General features: G+C 39.1%; 1 protein-coding gene across 1 annotated transcript in view; it reads right to left on the reverse strand.

The window, feature by feature from the left end:
• Positions 1–731: 731 nt before the first annotated feature.
• Positions 732–18,655, reverse strand: part of LOC137261222 (U1 small nuclear ribonucleoprotein 70 kDa-like) — a 117,274-nt gene continuing 99,350 nt past the window's right edge. The window contains exons 7-10 of the mRNA XM_067798934.1: positions 6,698–6,799; positions 3,805–3,886; positions 2,709–2,890; positions 732–2,280 (exon numbers count right to left, since the gene is read on the reverse strand). Coding sequence (XP_067655035.1) covers positions 1,928–2,280; positions 2,709–2,890; positions 3,805–3,886; positions 6,698–6,799 — 719 coding nt within the window. The 3' untranslated portion in view covers positions 732–1,927. The remainder of the gene's footprint in view (positions 2,281–2,708; positions 2,891–3,804; positions 3,887–6,697; positions 6,800–18,655) is intronic.

Raw genomic sequence — 18,655 nt, forward strand, 5'->3', positions numbered from 1 at the left:
AAACCAACAACTAGATCACCAGTGTCTCACTGCCTCCTTCAGCAGGATGCTGTTTGAACCACATTAATATCTATCTATTCTGGTTTAGACAGCCTTGAGATGCAGAACTGACAACTGCAGGATTGCAGAGCTTTATAATGATGATAAATGTACAAGCCACAGACCGGACTGAGTTGTGTTGTGATGACTTACTTGCCAGATTGGACAGCTACCGGTTTTGACAGCTTTAACAGTACCCAGTCACTCTGGCTGCCATATACCTGGAATATTGCAGAGAGTGGAGTAAAGCTAACCCACTGTTAGTCTGACTGTGGAAGCAGCTACACAGTCTGGATGGTAGAAAGTTGTGAAGTCTCTTCACTACTCTAAAACTTGTTAATTGTAACCAATCTGTAAACAGAACAGTAAGCCAAATTGCCCATTTGCACCGAATGGCATGGACTGGCATGGACTGGCATGGTGTAGAGTGGTGGTGTGCAACGTGTGATGGCATGGCGAGGCGTGGCGTGGCACCTATCATCACACATTTTCACCATTCACCAGGTCCTTCCAAATCAGCATTAGGGCATCTCAAAGCTGCAAGGTTCACAATAAACCAGTAATAACTGTCCACTGGATGGTTACATCATAAACCTCAGGCATTTTCAATCCAACAACGGCAGCTCAATGTTGTTCAGGTCATATCTGACACTAGCATATCTGCCACTCTTTTCAACACAACACAAACAAACTTCTCATTTAGTTCATTTTATTACAGTAGACAAACATTACAGCTGTGTAGGAGGACCACAACTACCATTAGGTGCTCATGCCACAATACCGAGCTGGAAGAAAATCAGGACACATGAAAACTTTATCCTTGCTTTCCAATCATGGCTACTCTACAAGAACACCAATTGCTCTAGATATGAAATTTCAAAATTGAATAGGTACCGCAAATCCCTAATGTTCATCAAGTGGATGAGTAATGAATGATAAAATCCATCATTTTCATCCAGGCTTTTCCTATTTAGCTGATGATTTTTGACTTAATGGTGCTTATCTTGAGATGCTACCAGAATCAATGGTTACTGATGAATGTCACAAAGGCATCTAAATTCTGGACATTCTTCAAAACTTTGGTTGTTCAAATGAATTACATTTACAATAACAACAATCTGATTTGTTCATCTACACAGCATTTACTAAGACACAAAAGTGTAACACATTAAAAATTTGCAAATGAACTTGATGACAATTTAAAATAATGGTAACAAAATGCCTTTCATCTGAACAAAGATGATCGAATGAATTCATAACTGACTGAGATGATTAGCTGGTGGACTGCAGATGCACAGCATCTTGGATCTCGGAAACAGTTTAGTGATAGAGGAAACTCTTTCTTGGAAGGATTTCAAACAGTTCGGGAAAATTTTGTCCAATCCAATGATGCCGTTTACAGAACTTGGCATTTCAATACAAATATAAAAAGGTAATTGCTGCACATAAAACACTGTGAACTGTCCTTAAAACAAATCTGTGAACAATCGACTAGCATTATGATCAAATGAAATCAAGGATGCAGAGACTTGGAAATTGCAAAAATCGTCGATTTAGATACTCCAATTTAAAAAAACCCTGCAAAATCATGTTGGCAAGACTGATGATGGAGGATGTGATAACAATATTTACCCTATATATACACTACAGCATGAAATGAGCAAAATTAAGTCACTGCAATACTTGACATTGTGTGAATATTGAGACAAATTCTCAGTGGTAAATGTACCAGGGTATGAAGTGTCAATTCTGAGTGTGGTAAAGTGCTAGCAGAGCTTACAACACACACGTGATCTAGCTCAGTAGAACACCGACTCAAATGCATGTGCAGAATGTCTAAACTGTTCTGAAAGTCTCACAAAGGAAAACTGGAAAATCAGGAAGGTCTTCATTCTCCGTATCCATCTTCTTCCTGTGGTGGTTCTGCCTCGTTTTGCATTTCCATGCCGGGATAACTTCCATTATTGTCTGGTGGTGGTGCAGACTCTTCTGGTGCTGGTGGTTCTGGTTCTTGAGGAACATTTCCGCTCCCGTTGATGCCACCATAGCCATAGTCATCACCCTTCTCAGTTTTGACGACGACTTCATCAAAACCATCATCACCACCTTCTCGTCGCCTGCGCCGTTCCTTGCTGCGACTACGGCGACTGCGCTTCCTGTCACGGGACCTGCTCCTTTTACGATCACGGGACCGACTGCGTCGCGAACGTTTTCTGTCCTTGGAACGTCCCATTTCCTCTTCTGAAACAAACAAACAGGATTAGGTTATGTTCATCCTTTCACCAAAAAGCATTCTTTTCTCCCTGCTCTATTATATATCAAAACAATACTGAATGTGTTTCATTGACAAAATACTGATGTATGCAAGTGAGTGAGTGAGGAAGTTTTGTTTTACAACGCTCTTAGCAATATTTCAGCAATATCAGGGTGGTTGACACTAGAAACAGGCTTCACACATTCCTGGTGGGGAAGGTTTTTGGCGTGATGAGCAAATGCTTTAACCACTAAGTTACCACTCCAGTATCACTGATGTGATGATACGCAACAATCTGATATGTTCAACACAGTATTTGGTAATACTGCAGCTACAAGACAACAGCCAGTATCTAAAATACAATAATATTGTAAAGATCATGTATTGTGTATTCTTAAATATTCAATTCTTGTACCTTCAGGTGCATCTCTGTCCCGGCTTCTCCTTCTCTCACGACTGCGAGAACGACGCTTCTCTCGGCTCCTACTCCGGCGTCTGGGACGTTCACGGTCTCGCTCACGGCTGCGACGTTCTCTCTCCCTGCTACGGGAACGTTCACGGCCTCCTCCACCAACACCTCTCTCATCCCCACGGAAACTGTGATATAAATAAAGATTAGTCTATACATGATTATGGAAACAGTTGACGAGGAGCAGGACTCTGAGCTGGAAGCGGAGGCGGAGGTCGGTGACACAGTAAGTAGTTAGCAACTGATAAGGAGACACTGACGATAAATACTGCCACAATGGGACACATTTTGAAACACAGCATCTGTTAGCCCTGGCTGATCTCAATGATCACCAATTTGTTACATGTACGCTTGAAAAAGAATCAAGACCCTGATATGTTATAAAGGCCCTGTAACTGATCCAGTCTAAGTCCATGTTCAGGATCAGAAACTTTCACTGTGTTCTTTGTGAGTTTGATTCAACTAATCAAGTGTATGAACATTCCCATATAAAAGTCTACACACTGCTGACATATGGGCAGGTGCTTCACTCATTGCCTACATTTGTGTGTGCAACATTTTATGCAGATAAGTTCTTTATGACGCTATGACACCTGAAATATTGTTTGCATTCATTCACTTCTTCCATATTGAACATAATAACAGTGTTTCTAACAAATGGAGATCATAGGGTCTGTGAGGTATTGCTGTAATTACTCTATCAAGAGACCCCCAAAATATCTATTTTTTCAGCTGTTCTTTAGTTTTACCCTAACTTTCAAACACACAACTGGATACTGAAGTTTCATGCATCATCTTACAATGTAAAGTGATATTTTGGCGTTCAATGTATTTCAAATATGCTTACTCAGCAAAAGCTTTCATGCTCAGTTTTATACAACAGACCTCTCCGAAGGTCATATTATTTTACTTTTCTATGGGTGCTGTGACAAGACTTAGTGGTCCACCTCATCTTATCAATCAGTTAATCATCCATTAATTAGTACGTACATGCTGAACAGCCAAGACAACTAAGCTATGTGTGACAACAAAGAGCTCTCACCTCTCACGTGCGTACTCATCACGTCCAGAGAACCGCGTGTTCTCGTCTGGCCCACCTTTGCGGGTTCCTCCAAGTCCACCTCCTGAAAACCAATGAAACAATCATGTACTTGTGTTTGCCTTTTATATCCCACAAATGAGACTAAGCTGAAATATCACTACAGTTTAAGAAATGGAACATAACAGCGAAAAGAAAGCTTTTCGACACCTGTTATCAGCTGTCAATGTCACATTTCAAATCCATGGACTAACAGATTCATATTTTCATCTTGGAAAACAATATGTCTCAAATCCACTGGTAGGGCTGGCTTAACCTGCTCAATGGCTGTGCTACATGAAAATCAAATACACAGAGTCATTCAAAGCATATATATTCTTCAGACTATGATTTAACAACAAATATCGTCTTTGAGACTTGTAGTAAGTGTAGATCATGGCGTTATGGCCTTAAAGACTTGCGTAAATCTAGATAAGGGTGATGTGATCTCAGAGACTTCTGCAAGTCCAGTCAGTCCAGAATTGAGTCTTGTGCAATTCAGTCAGTGTCATGTGGCTTCAAAGACTTATGAAATTCTAGATCAGAGAGTTGAGGCCTTGTACAGGTCTAGATCAGGGTGATATGGCTGTACTGGAACTTATATTTACACTGCAATGTCTAGAGTGACACCTTTATCCCACACATCGGGTTAATTGTGTGTAAAGAAACCAGCATTCCCTGCCCCGTACATTGTAACAATGGCAGTGTAAATATAAACCCTATTGATCCTTCACATCAACAATTAACCACTGTCAACAATTAGAGCTGACACCATGTCGTGCATGTCCCCATCTCATCAACTCAAATAGTACTTATCAATAATCAGTTTGGACAATGGTCATGCGGGCAAGACAGGCACAGACAAAGATACTGATTCTCGGCATTGTCATCAACCAATTAAACAGCTGACACACATGCACTTTGGTTCCCGTACAAGTGACTGCAGATTAATGGCAGATTCACATGAACCTGCGTCAGATGGTGCTTGGCACCAGTTGTTTATGGGACGGAATTCTTGCTTCAGCACACAGAACAGAAGTCATTTGGTTTCTCTGGGTAATGGAAAGCTTTCCTTTGTGAAATCAATTAAGATTTCAGAAATTTGTATACAGTACTTTCTACTCATAATGATCACAAACTAACAAATCTACCTAATTTGTCTTTTTTAAAATTGGCCAGATTAGAAACTGTAAAATGTGTTAGTGCAGTCATTGTTGCCCTTTGATTGAAGATCTGATCCTGTCAGGGTTCTGACTGACGTAAGAGATCCCGGATATATATCCAGTTGATAGACTGTTCATCATGAATGTACTTCGTTTTGAGAAGGACGGGTCTTGTGGAATACACCTCGGAAAAAGCCCTTACAAAAACCTACAGGTAGGAGGCCTAACAGTAATTACTACTTGAACTCTGTGGAGAATGTTCACTCACAGATACACTTCCTGTTATTCTGGCTGAAGAATAAGCTCGTCAAGCATTAAAGTCTGTTGTCCACAATATGGTTCCCATCATCATCATCATCATCATCATCCTGTTTGCCACAATCTTATTAGGTTCTGTTGGACAAATTTCTTTCTTTGATTATCAGGTCTATGTTGTGTGTTCAACTTGAATAACTGAATAAATGTTTGCTCCTTCAAATGATATGATCTGCCTCATTGAGGAGATCGTCAAGCATTAAAGAGGTACTCCTAATATAAACTGTACATTGCTCTTTGCTGTTTAATTGTTCACTCTTGTACATTCATAAACTGCTAAACTGAAGTTTAGGAACACCTGATTTTTTCACCTATTACTATTATAGCTTTGACAGATTAAAAAATTATAGGCGTAAGGAAATTATTTTCAGAAAAATATACATAAAACATCTGAGAAAAATATTGTGTAAAGTTATCTTACTGTGCTGAAATAATGCCAAAATGGAGAAACTGGTTCTAAATGATTCATAGCAGAAAAATATCATATAAAAAATACTGACCAAATAACCAGAAGGGTGTTTACATAATATCTAGAAACAGAAACAGACATTGACAAATGCCCCACACCTGTAATCTAAATATATATACTGGAGTATGTAGCAGAATGCCTCTAGCTTACATCATCAGAAAGTGAAATGCACTGATGGTCTGAAAATGTCACATCCGTTTGGGGAAACATTAAAAGAAGTCAAATGCTCACAGCTTACATTATAAGAAACATATGAGCACTTATAATATCGAAGTAACAGTCAAGTAAGATCTGATGTTTCCAACATCATACAAAACCTTCATTTTACGCCATGGATATAAGAAATCTGTGAAGCCTCTTGGTTCCATCTAGAGAACTCGATTGATTTCATGGAAATTTATGGACACTATATTGAATGACATTTTTAATAAATGAAATAAAATAGGCTAAAACATAAGTCCAACTTAGGGACTTTGGTCATTGCATTGGTCATTCCCTGTTTGTAACCCACATGCCAGAACAGCTGAATGTTCCATGCCAGTACAGGTTTCCAGCACAGTGATTGGGAAAGAGAACTTTGACAATGGGCCTTTTTCAGGATTATTAGTCATTTCCTGAATTTTGAATGGGCCACTGCCCTTGTTTCAAACTCAAAATTTTAACGGGCCCATGGCACCTGCCTTTTCCAATCCCTGCAGCACCCCATTCCGATTCTAGGATGGAAAATGTCCACAACGGCACATGTAGATCTGATGTCAGGATAGGTACATGGAGTAACTTGAAGATGCCTGCCTCACTCTGAGAGCATGGGTTCAAAACCCAGATGGGTCTCAAAACCAAAAGTATTAGAATACTACAGGTGTTGATGCAGCTAGAAAATCACCACCCTCTCTCAATGAACACTACCCACCTAGTCGCCTGGGTCGCCATCCTTTAACAGTCCGGCCTCGCTCAACGTCCACAAGTACACGACGCCCATCAATCTTCTTACCGTCGGCATGCTTATAAGCAGCTAAAAATATAACACAGATAACAAATGAAAATACAAATAGTGTCAAGTTTTTCAGGAAAGGAAGCAGATTCTACAGAAATCTACACTCACTCGTGTCATACTTACCAGTTCTTTAATAACAATCTCTATGACAATTGATTGTGCAATGATTTCTTTTCAAAGGGAAACATACCTTGTAACTACAAACGAGATTTACCTCCATTTCAGCTGTTTTCAAAAAAGTGATCAAAGAGGCAATAAAATCACAAGGATGTCTTTGCATTTTCAAAATTCTCTCTGGGCCAAAAGAGTTTCCTGAAAAATGTCACGGTTAGGAACGGTTGTTGCTTAGCAACGAGAGTGCAGATCTCTATGGGTTCACCTTGTCTCACCTGTATTTCTGAAAAACAATGTCACTGTATAAAACACTTATCCACACTTATCCATTTTTCAGAGTCCAACATTCATAACAAACTCCTATTCCGATCCTTGCTTACCACTAAGGACAGGAAGGTAGAATGGTATAAATGTATTATCCAAGAATCAGGTTAAAAAGGTTGAGAGTTTAATCATTCCATCTTAAGCACTGGAAATATTTCTGAAGGTATCAGAACATCAAAATGTAGTCTAGTGTGGATAAGTGTGGCATTTTGAAACTTGACACAGGTCATCACATTCCACTGTTATCTGAAAACAAGCTTACCTCAGTTAACTAACACAAAGTGTCATTCATACCTACCTGCATACAAAATTTAGAAATTTGGAAAACTTATAACCTGAAGTGTAAAGAGCCCTAGTCACACGAAAGATTGAAAATATTAGAACACTTACTCCACCCTACCTACCCAGCTCACAACGGATGGTCCCTTCCTAAATCTGGACAGACTTGCAAAGGCGGAATACATGGTCGCCATGGAAACGACGCCATCTATCTTGCAGTCCTCCGGGGCGTGTTTTACTTACCCGAATAACTTACCCGAAATTAAACCCTTTCTTACCTGACCACATGGAAAATGTCACATAAATTGCATTACAAAAACAGATTCCCTCCCTTAACATTTCAGGATAAAATGTGACAGTTTTTGAGTAAAATATTGTATGCATTCCCACTTACTACCCACCCGTGAGTTCATTACCCCTTAAAAATATGATTGGCTTCACAAAAACTAAAAAAAAAAAAAAAAAAAAAAAGTTTTCTTGTTAAGAATACCAATTGAATATCCAGTGCTATTTTATGAGTGCTGTTTGAATGAAATAAGTCAGTTATACTTATCATAGCACACACAAATCTATCCATCCAAAGAAGATTTACTCATCCACATTTTAAGTCATTCTAAAGAAGATTTCATTGCGACTGGACAAGATCTGACCCGGCTGTATAATTTTGAAACAGAATGTTTAAACCAATCATTTTGTCCCAGCTAGAGTACACCCACGCTTACCACACATACAAACCTATGTGACTGTGTTAAGTTTGAGCAATCTTTCGTATGTTTAGGCAACATGGATGCCCCGTTAGGCCATCATGTTTGGTTGATGTCTGAAGAGAAATAAGGAATAAAGCCATTAGTCTCAGAACCTAAGTAATACCAGCCAAATCCTGCATGTACACACACATACCTAACGGGTGCACTTACAACACCCACCAAGATTTCAATTAGTTGCACAATTTAATCACTTACCAATCCAAATTTCGTACCCATTTCAATCTCCGACTTACCAATCATGAAATTCTTGGTATGCTTACAACATGCGTTTTTTTCCTTTTGTTTTCATCAACCCTGACTTACCAATCCTTATCGTGGCTTTCCTATTTCTCTTCAAATGCTAACACATTTCATCCATCATTTTTTCTATAAAATCTGCAGATGTCAAGATTTTCGAAGCGTTTGTTACAAACGACGTGAATATCTTGTATCATCCTAGTACACTTGCAGTAACATAAAAACTCTGCTGAAACAGGAACAACATTAGTAACATCAAAAACATCGCAAGACAAAACATTCAACCCGATTAGTCCAATCCCGAACAAACCAGGTGAAATATTAAACAGGTAACATACACTTCATTCAACAAACCGAAAATAGATCAAAATGGAGAGGCATAGTCTTTCAGGGAAGATAACTCTGGTGTGAAGTTTCATCACGTAGAAGATCAGTGTTTACAACCAACGTGGAGCTACTTGTCAATGAAAACTAATTACTCGAAAGGTCATTATTCTCAAGGAACTGATCAATGTCTAACAGCCTCTCAATCTGCCACATATATCTTGATACAGCGACCAGGACACTTTCGAGATGGCTGGGGAATACGTGATGAGGAGGCCAACTTCATTATCACACCCTCATGCAATACAGGCTACATATATTCTTTAATCTTGTCAGAGCAGAGGCGTTTTATCATTTTTCAATATTCCCCTCTTGTAATGTAGGAATATATTCTTCAGTTGTGTCAGATAATTCTGCATCATACTTATTTATCAGTGTAGAGTTACAAATTACCCTCGGGCATGCTTTCATAGTACTTGATATGGGAACCCTTAAATCTTCAATTCACAACAACAACCCAGTGACAGTCTCTTTCAGGCTATCATTCTTAATTTGATCTTGTAATATAAGCTGAATATATTCAATTTCTGTGAAGCCGTAACTGTACAACATGAACACAGTCATGTGTTATAGTCATGGAAGCGCCTTTATCTATCAGAACAGAGCTATAACAAACTCACTGTCTCCTGCAATAAATGATATTTTGCTGTAACCATATTATTATCTAACTGCTTTAGAAATGATACCCCTGATATCGAGTCATATTTTCTTACCCACTATCAACACTGTAGATAATTAAATATAGAGTGGGTAATAGTCGCCATGATCTCATTAAGAGCCAGACAAGTACTTCATTATCAAATTACAAGCAATAATTAGGTGTTTCATTATAAGTATTCATTATAAGTAGGTATCAGTGGTTCTTTCGGTGAGTAGTATGGCTCCATTACAATAAGTGGCTTCACACCTCTTCTGCACCAATACAAGCCCAGGCACAGTTCATTGTGCAGGCTGGGTTAGAAATCGCATGCTCTTGTCCTTCAAAATTACATAGTGATGTATCCTGTTCAAAAGTGAAACAGTATTAGTTTGTCATTGAAAGTTTGGAGACAATTTGGGAATAAGATCTTTTTGTTAACTACCACTGCCTGTCACAATTCATCATGGTATGGAGCTGTCAGATCATGACCTCGTGACATGAAAGTCAGTTTGCTGATTGAAACCTGCTTAGTCATGAAGACAAGGTGTCCAAGCTTGTATCAGAAGGTCCATGGCCCATGTCTTGGGCCTTCCGATTCATTCATCTGTTTCAGAAAAAGAAAACATTCAGAAGAAATATTTTGGACGCGGGATAAACTTGATTTCTTTGCCCTACCCAGCAGCCACTAACATGTCCATAACAGAAGAATGATGCAGACAAAAAGGGTATCGAACAAACCCTGGACACTACAACAGAACCAAGGCCAGTTACCACACGAAAGGAACAAGCGAGCATGACACTGGTGAAAACTACTGAGGGATGTGAAAGGAGTAATGATCAAGCTGGGCCATAATGACCAAACAATGCCTAATGATTGGGAGAACAGCCAGAAGTCCATCAACTGGCAGGAAGAGATCATCTCTCAAGTGGAAACATTGGTGGCAGAACTTAGTCCAGGGCACGTGACCAAATCCTCTCTCTCTAACATTTAAGAATGCTGCGTATATGCAATAATCCTGGGGACTTTGGATCCTAGACCTGCACATTTATCAACAACAGCTTCGCTAGCTATGTCTTACACAGCCTGTATGTGACATCACAGCAAGTGTAGCACAAACATCACCTGGCAAAACGTGAATGAACACAAACAGCTCGAACTGTGGCTTCTGTAACCACCTGCTGCCCTTCTTAGCAACTGTGCAATCCCTGTTCTTCAGAAGATTCCACCACCAGTGGCATTGCAAAAGAAAAAGTTAAAGTAAATTTGGGCATTTATTTATGTTTTGAAAGGAATCTCTTCTCTACCACTGCCAGGCTGAGTACCTTCAAATGAACTGCTCCGAAACCATGACACCACAGCTCAACAATACTGACTGGAGTCCTGCTATTCTGGTAGCACATGAATGGTCAAGGGATATTACAATCACCAGATCCTCTGGACACCAACTTAGCTTAATGGGGGAGCCGAGTAGTGTAGTGAATGTTGATGAAGAAGCTGATTGCGACTTTCCACGAGACCCCCCAATTGACCGTACAATGGGGCATTCTCCTTGCCAGATGAATAAACACAGGCCCTCATCAGAATACAACAATACAACCTTGTCAAACATTTGAAAGACATGAAGGAGGCATTAATCATATCCTCAGACGACAAGCTTTGTGACATTGTATCAACCAGACAACTAGCTATCTTCACTGACAGTGACAGCACCTTACAAGTAGTCATTGTCAGCATGCACGAATTGTTGGCTTCACATGTCATTACTTGTTGCAAAATAATTATGGTCATACTCATCAAGATGGTTCCACATACAGGTATTACTGGTGCTATATTAAATAAGCATTTTAACAAATGATTAAGACGCATAACTAATAGACAGTGTCAGCACTTGACAAATGGTCATCGTCACCAAGGTTGTTCGAAATGCATGTATTGTTGGCACTATATTCCATCATATTTGTGGCATAGATATAATACTGGAGTAAGTTCCATGACAGTACTGGCATATGAGAAAGGGTCATCCTCCTAGTGGCGCTTCTGCAAGCTTAGATACAGTACATGTTGTTCTAAAGCACATCCTTTTTGTTGAGAGATGGTCAGGAAAAATACTGTTACAAGCTTGGAATGTTCAGAAGCAAATGACTTGAAACCATAATGTTTAAAGGTTTCAGATGCACTGGTGCTTCACTGGACCCAAAACCAACAAACATGAAATAATTAAGACTACCATAAATTTCAAATTCAAAGAAAACCTTTTCTGAATCATTTTCCAAAATGTTAATGCCAACCTTTCCTTTAGCATCGAGAAAATAAGCCTAACATAGCATAGCCATTTACAATACATCTTATAAATACTGTCATTTTCCATAACTTTAAATCCTCCTATCACCCCTGCTCTAATGAGACAATAATGTGATATATTTGCTTTGTTTTCATCACAAACATCTCACATTTCCTAGCATTCCCTCATAGTTTCTCAAAAATCAATAAAAGAGCATTGTGGATTTTCTGCTGTTACACCAAGACTGGATTGGGAGAGCGGCATCTCTTCCTTTAACGTGTACTTTGAATGTCGCTTTGGCAACAACCACATATCAATCGGCTTTAACAAGGAACTTTCTCTTGTCAGCAAATAATTATCTGCTTTTTTAGGTTTAAAATTCTCCAAGATTTATACCTTGATGTTGAACAAGCATTTACCTAGAAATAATTTTGTTTAATGGTACAAAAAGATCTTGTTTAACTGCACACTTGACTAGTTTAATATGCATCCAAAGTAAAACTACTTTATATTTCAAGTTTCCATGACAAACACTTCCCAATTTATGTTACACTGTAAAGTGTGCTTCTTGAATAATTTCCAATTAAACTGTAGTAGGTTTTAAAATAACCTTGATTAGTTACATTTTGAAAGTGAGGTGTGTAGGTTGGAAAGTAAGGGAATGGGTTTGAGGTGTTTTATCAGCAAGCGCCGAAGTCGGTCTGTGGCTTCTTCAGTGGGTTGTTGGCAAGGCACTTGGTTCAGAGAACTGCAGACAAGAGTGACAGAATTTCATACTGCCTGGATCTTGTCCGCCCACCACTTTAACCCCTTGTATCTCACAGTACAGCACATGCTAAGGAGTATCAGCTTATATCATCATCTTGGAAGTATAGTTTGCCATTTAAAAAGCTTTTTATGCTTCCAATTCTCTTCTATGCTGTTGATGTAGCACAGACCATGATTTGCCTAACTGTCTGATCGAACTGATATGGTTTGGTTATTACCTCATACTTTGTTAATATAGTTAGGGTATAAAAGTACTTATGACATTAACTTTCGTGACCAGTACTGACATGGAAATCAATGTTTTCATGAATGTGTGCCTGGCGAAGAACTCGTGGCTTTAAAGAGAGCACTGATTTGAACATAAAGACCCAGATCACCATTCCTAAAGCACTTTTTAGTGGAGTTTCAAAGGTTAATCTGTGTCTTTTCAAAATATCCTCATAAATCGACCCAGGAAGACACAATCTTCTAATTTAAAGGCTCCATATTTAAGGGCCTCACCATATTCAGATCAGACTCGCTTTAAGCGTAATATTCACTTTCAGACCATAAAGGCAGCAGTACAGGTTATCTGTAGCCTGTTGCTTGTGCAAAGAGTTAACAGAGGGTGCTGGCAGAAGCCTAACACACGGGGATGTCGGATCACTGTCATCGAGTGCTGGTGCTGGTGCTGGTGCTGGTGTTGCTGTTACAACTGGGGAGACACTGGGGTATTACTGATTCCAGTCACTGGCGCTGGCTGGATATTCTGACACAGCCTGTTATGTACAGATAGGTCGACAAATTATGTAATTTCCCCCTGCAGAAAGTATTCATTCAGCCGAGCTGATGAGAGCTTTGCTGTAACGACACCACCGTTTCAAGCTGAAAGGCACAAGAGAAGACCTGCCCTATCGAAAGCCATTGCGGTCTAAAGCCACCCCAGAATGCCAATTTCATGCTTTAATCATTTTGAAAACATTAGCATTCTTTTTCTTTTGCATCTTATTCCGTCCACAGAGCAGCTACAGACAATTTGCCTGTAAGACAGTTGCATACTCAGAACCATTCTAGATATTCGTTAGAACGTAAACGTGAACAAGTTAAATAGCTGATGCTGTCATGGTAATATTTACTAGCTTCATTACTCTCAGTGTGTTTGCAGTGAAGCATGCAGGTTCTAGGTAGACTTGTTTCACATTGTTAAACAAAAGAAGCCACATATTTAATGCATCCACTTAATCTGTTATACAAGGGGTTCAAATTATATTTTTTAGAAAGTTACTTGTCCTGATTAATATTCCATTTGCCCTGATTTTTACTGCATAATCCTGATGTTGATATTATCAAAGAATAAATCAACATGGTGTCTGATGTTAATGTTTACTGGACTTTTTATCAAGAAATGATATATAGCGAGAAAAGGTAACTTTCCTTTATCATCACTTCAACATTTAATAGCTACATTTTGTGCAGATTTGAAATGAATCCAAGGTTATTTGCAGTTTGAAAACATAATTGGAAGTTAGCCCATATCTAGTTGCCCATGGACAAGTAAGATGCCATTATATGAATGCTCGAAATGAAAATTGACTTTTTAATGAAGGCTATATTTGATATACATTCATTTCAGAGACTTACCAAGTCTACTCAACAGAACTATGCTCCCTAAAACTAAAGTTACTTATATATTAAGAGCCATTGCCAATAATGTATAGGCAATTAGCCGATTATGCCATAAATATTCTAATCTAAGCAGGGAAAATAAGCTGCAGTTTTCAAACTAATTACCTAAAAATATACTCTGGCCCAGTTAGCAAACCATTTGAGCTTAGTGCAAAACAGGATTTAAAAAGAATCTTGGCACCTCACTGGAACCTGCCTTGGTGTTAACTAGAACCTAGAAGTACCTTGGCGCTAAACAGGATGCTTAAAGAACCTTGGCGCATGACCGGATCCTAACAGTACCTTGGTGTACGCCAAGGCTCCTAACAGTACCTTGGCGTATGACTGGATCCTAACAGTACCTTGGTATATGACAGGATCATAACAGTGCCCTGGTGAATGGCTGTATCCCAATCGGACCTTGGCACATCATGACTGTATGCTAACAGAATCTTGTTGCATAACGGGATCCTAAATGATCCTTGGCACTTCACTGGATCTTGACAGTACCATGGTGCTCAACAGGATGCTTAACAGGATCTGTAAAGAAGCTTGGCGCATGACAGGATGCTAACATCACCTTGGTGCATGACTGGATCATAACAGGACTTTGATGCATGACAGGATCTTAACTCTGAATCCAGGGTGAATGACCGAACCCTCACAAAGACCACAAAGGAACAACTTCAGTGGAACATCCGTGACACCACCAGAAGTATTAAACTAGTGATCTGGGCATCCCACTGAAGCCTTATTCAATTCAGGATGGCGCACCATGTCAATTACGAGGGCATACTTTTTGAAACAGATGATTCCCAGCAAAAGTCTGGCAGTAGGCCAGATACCGACGGATCTGACAAATTCAGTCTTTATCGAAGAACCAATAATTGGTACTCAACACAATAGACAATATCTGAAATGTGATTACCCCAGCCTTGTCCCTGGAGTCCGTGGATTCTTAGTTCTATATGGGATAACAGACATTAATTCTATGTTGCATCAAGCTAGAATCAGTTTTCTGGAAGAAGGGTATAATGTAGCAAGGGGGAAGTAGACGCAGAGACTGTAGCATTCAATGAAGAGACTGTGGATTGTCTGAGGAGTGGTGCTACATTCCTGGCATTCCACAGACTAATACAATACCTTCATCAAGAAACTTAATTAACATTATCAGCCCTGAAATCTGTTACCAAAATAGACAAAGCGCCATATTCTGTAAATTTAATTTGAGATCAACGTTTTTCTAAACAATTTGACAATATTATTATAACCTTTATGTTTTTGCCATACAGAAATTAATTCTCAGTCAAACCGATTTTTTTCATCTTTATTTTAAGCAAGTTGCATGTCAAGCTGTATTTTCAGGAACAATTTTTGATAGATTATGATGTATGATTTTCCGTTGCTGATCTGACATCGGCAAATTCCTCTCGATGTTTAACAGTCTGGTGCAAAACCTCCGTTTTCTGATAAGAGTTTGTCAAGCGGCAAAAATAAACGAATTGGACCAGTAATTATATATCGCCAAAAATATTGCAATAGCTGATATAGTTCATCCGGTAGAACAGAAGCAGTAATGCAGAAATCCCTCCAGCAATATTTCAACCATAATTAACTTCACTGCATCGGTAACTGAAACATCCATACACTGTAATCATAATTCAGCCACATCATTCAACTGGATTAAAAAATCCTCCTCCGTTTCAGCATTGTATAATGAGCAGTGGGTAGACCCTGCTGCCTTTCCAGTCCGTAACAAGTGAGAAGGAAAAGCCTTGCTCCACACATCTAGCTCAACTGATGCTTTACTGCATGGAACATGCTATCAGTTATGTGGCAGAATGGCTTGCCCGCTCAATATGTTTTTCAACACATCATAGTGGCATTTCTTTAGCTGGAGCAATACTCCCAAGAAAACACGATCAAGTTTCTGTTAGCCTAAAGCTTGTTCTGTCTTTAAAGCTGTTTTATACCACTTCACAGAGGTAGTCATGTAAACGCTTCAAGGTCAGGTTGATGAAGACGGGTTCACGTTTCATCTATAAAAACTGTCCTTGATTAGGATTAAAATGGACAACCTTGACGGGCCGAAATTGTTTGATTTTACCAAACCCATGAGAAAATAAAATGTTGGCCAATAATCGGAACCTTTGATAAAAATATCCCCATATATCAATTGAATATCAAGTTTTTCCTCATTTCCATCCTTCTATACTGCTAAAAAAAGTTTAATCCATCAAAATGAGCTAAAATAGGAATGTAACTGCTTGGTTGTTAAATTTACAGGATATTCATTAAGCAAGTTGGGAGAGGTCTACGAAGTTGTTTCAACTGCTGCCTAGACTGTACCAATTCATTTCTAGTTCCCTCTGACCTTGACGAAGCATATTATCAAAACATACTGTATTCAACACATAATGGACCTGTTCCAATAACAATCCTTCACTCTTTGAAAACAATAAAGAAGTGTCCTTCAGCAATATATCTCCTTCCCATCTGCACCACAAGCTGTTTATATCACACAGATGTACCAGTTTGGAAGCAGTCATCATTTTATGTTTCTCATGCACCCTGGGCATCTTATATGATGAATATGGTAGTTCTAACGATCTTACTCATTGATTCGGGCAACACATGGGCCATGATCGAGCTTTATCGATTTCCACTTCCCTATTTCTGCGTCTGGCGTCTGTCAAGATGATCTGTTGCATAATTCGTCGAAACAAGCAGGTGGTCCTGCACCGGAAATAGCTCTTTCTTATAAACCTAAACCTTCAATTAGATCTGTCCAAAAAGGGCGCTTTAGACATTCCTTGCCAAATTATCATATACAAATGTTTTTCTCATTAGGCAACAGGGTAATTCAAATTTCTTTTACTCCAACGGAAATGCTCTTTCAGCATTATCAAACCTCTGACCAAAATGCATATCGAAATTTTAATGTGTAGGAATTTACTTTCTCCATGATGAGACAAAGTTCATGACCATTTTCTAACCACAAAGTCTCACATCTGTAGTCAAGTTTAGGACAGAACTACTGACTACTACTATGAAATAGACGGGTGAGTGAGTTTAGTTTTTGTGTTGTTTCTCAGCCATATTCAAGCACTATCAGAGCAATGCTACCATGAAAACAAATATTTTTTCCATCATACGATAGCTGTTGATTAACCGGAAACATTTTTTACCCAACAGTGATTTTGTGTAGCTGTAATTAGAAGCAGGATGCTCCAATCATTTTATTCTTGTAGATAAAGAGAATTATTTTTAGGACCTGAATTGTCGCACCCCCTATTACTGTATACGAAACATTCACTTGTCTGATGAGAAATAATTGGAAACACTGTGTTGCATTATCAACTGGTGCATGGTGTCTGGAGTGAACGTGTAAAAATTAGGCATTTGGCAAGGGCAAGGGGCAGTAACTCTGCAGCAATGTCCTCGAGACAGCCCTCCAATTGATTTGCAATTTCACATGGCAAGGGACAAATATAGGGGCCCAATGGTCTTATTAGCAAGAAGCCATTCATGAGATCAGGGGGCTCCAAGTATGGAATAGTTATTGAATGGGAGATGGAGTCCACTGCATTCAGGAATATTCATGCTCAATGGGAATGGCCTGTAGAGTGTATCTGTATCTTGCAAACAAGTGGTTGACAACAGAGAAAAGCAATATCGACTTTTAAAGCTACCAATACTTGGTTGGTTGGTTGTTTAATGCCACACTCAGCAATATTTCAGTTATACGGTGGCAGTCTATAAATAATCTGGACCAGAAAATTCAGTGACTAACATAATGAGCATTGATTTATGCAACTGGGATTGGATGACGTGCATCGACCAAGTCAGAGACTCTGACCACCAAATTCTGCCTTTCATGGGTTGTTTAAGACCAATTCAAAACTAGATCTTGATTGGTCAGTAGTCTAAAGAAATTGTTGAGATGAGGATGATGGATGATGGAGGATGGATGATTCAGGATGATGGAACTCATACTTTGGCGGGGCAAGTGCTCTTGAATCAGTGCCTACACCAGTCATATAGCCTTGTAAGATACCATGGGGCCAATCCTGGTCATATCCCCATATTTTGGTACACCGATTCCGAGGACTGAATTGCAACCTTTAGCAATATTGCTTTTATCCACTTCTAGGTTGCTGTGTCTGAACTGTGTGAAACAATGATCATACTACAAGTCATTGGTATTTCTGGGCAGAGATCGCTACCAGCTGGACTGACATCTAAGCTATTCAAGCAGAAAGCAACCTTCAACCACTCATCTACCGCACTGTTGACAGTCACAGAAAGAAGAAGACATGCCTTTTATCTTGACATTATTAGCACGATAATTACCTTTTAGTAAAGCTGAATATTGTTTTGAACGTAACTGTAAACACCAATGTGGTATCAATCATGGATTCATCATTTTCTGTTT

The sequence above is a fragment of the Haliotis asinina genome, chromosome 14 (genome assembly GCF_037392515.1).
Source record: "Haliotis asinina isolate JCU_RB_2024 chromosome 14, JCU_Hal_asi_v2, whole genome shotgun sequence".
Classification (NCBI taxonomy): domain Eukaryota; kingdom Metazoa; phylum Mollusca; class Gastropoda; order Lepetellida; family Haliotidae; genus Haliotis; species Haliotis asinina.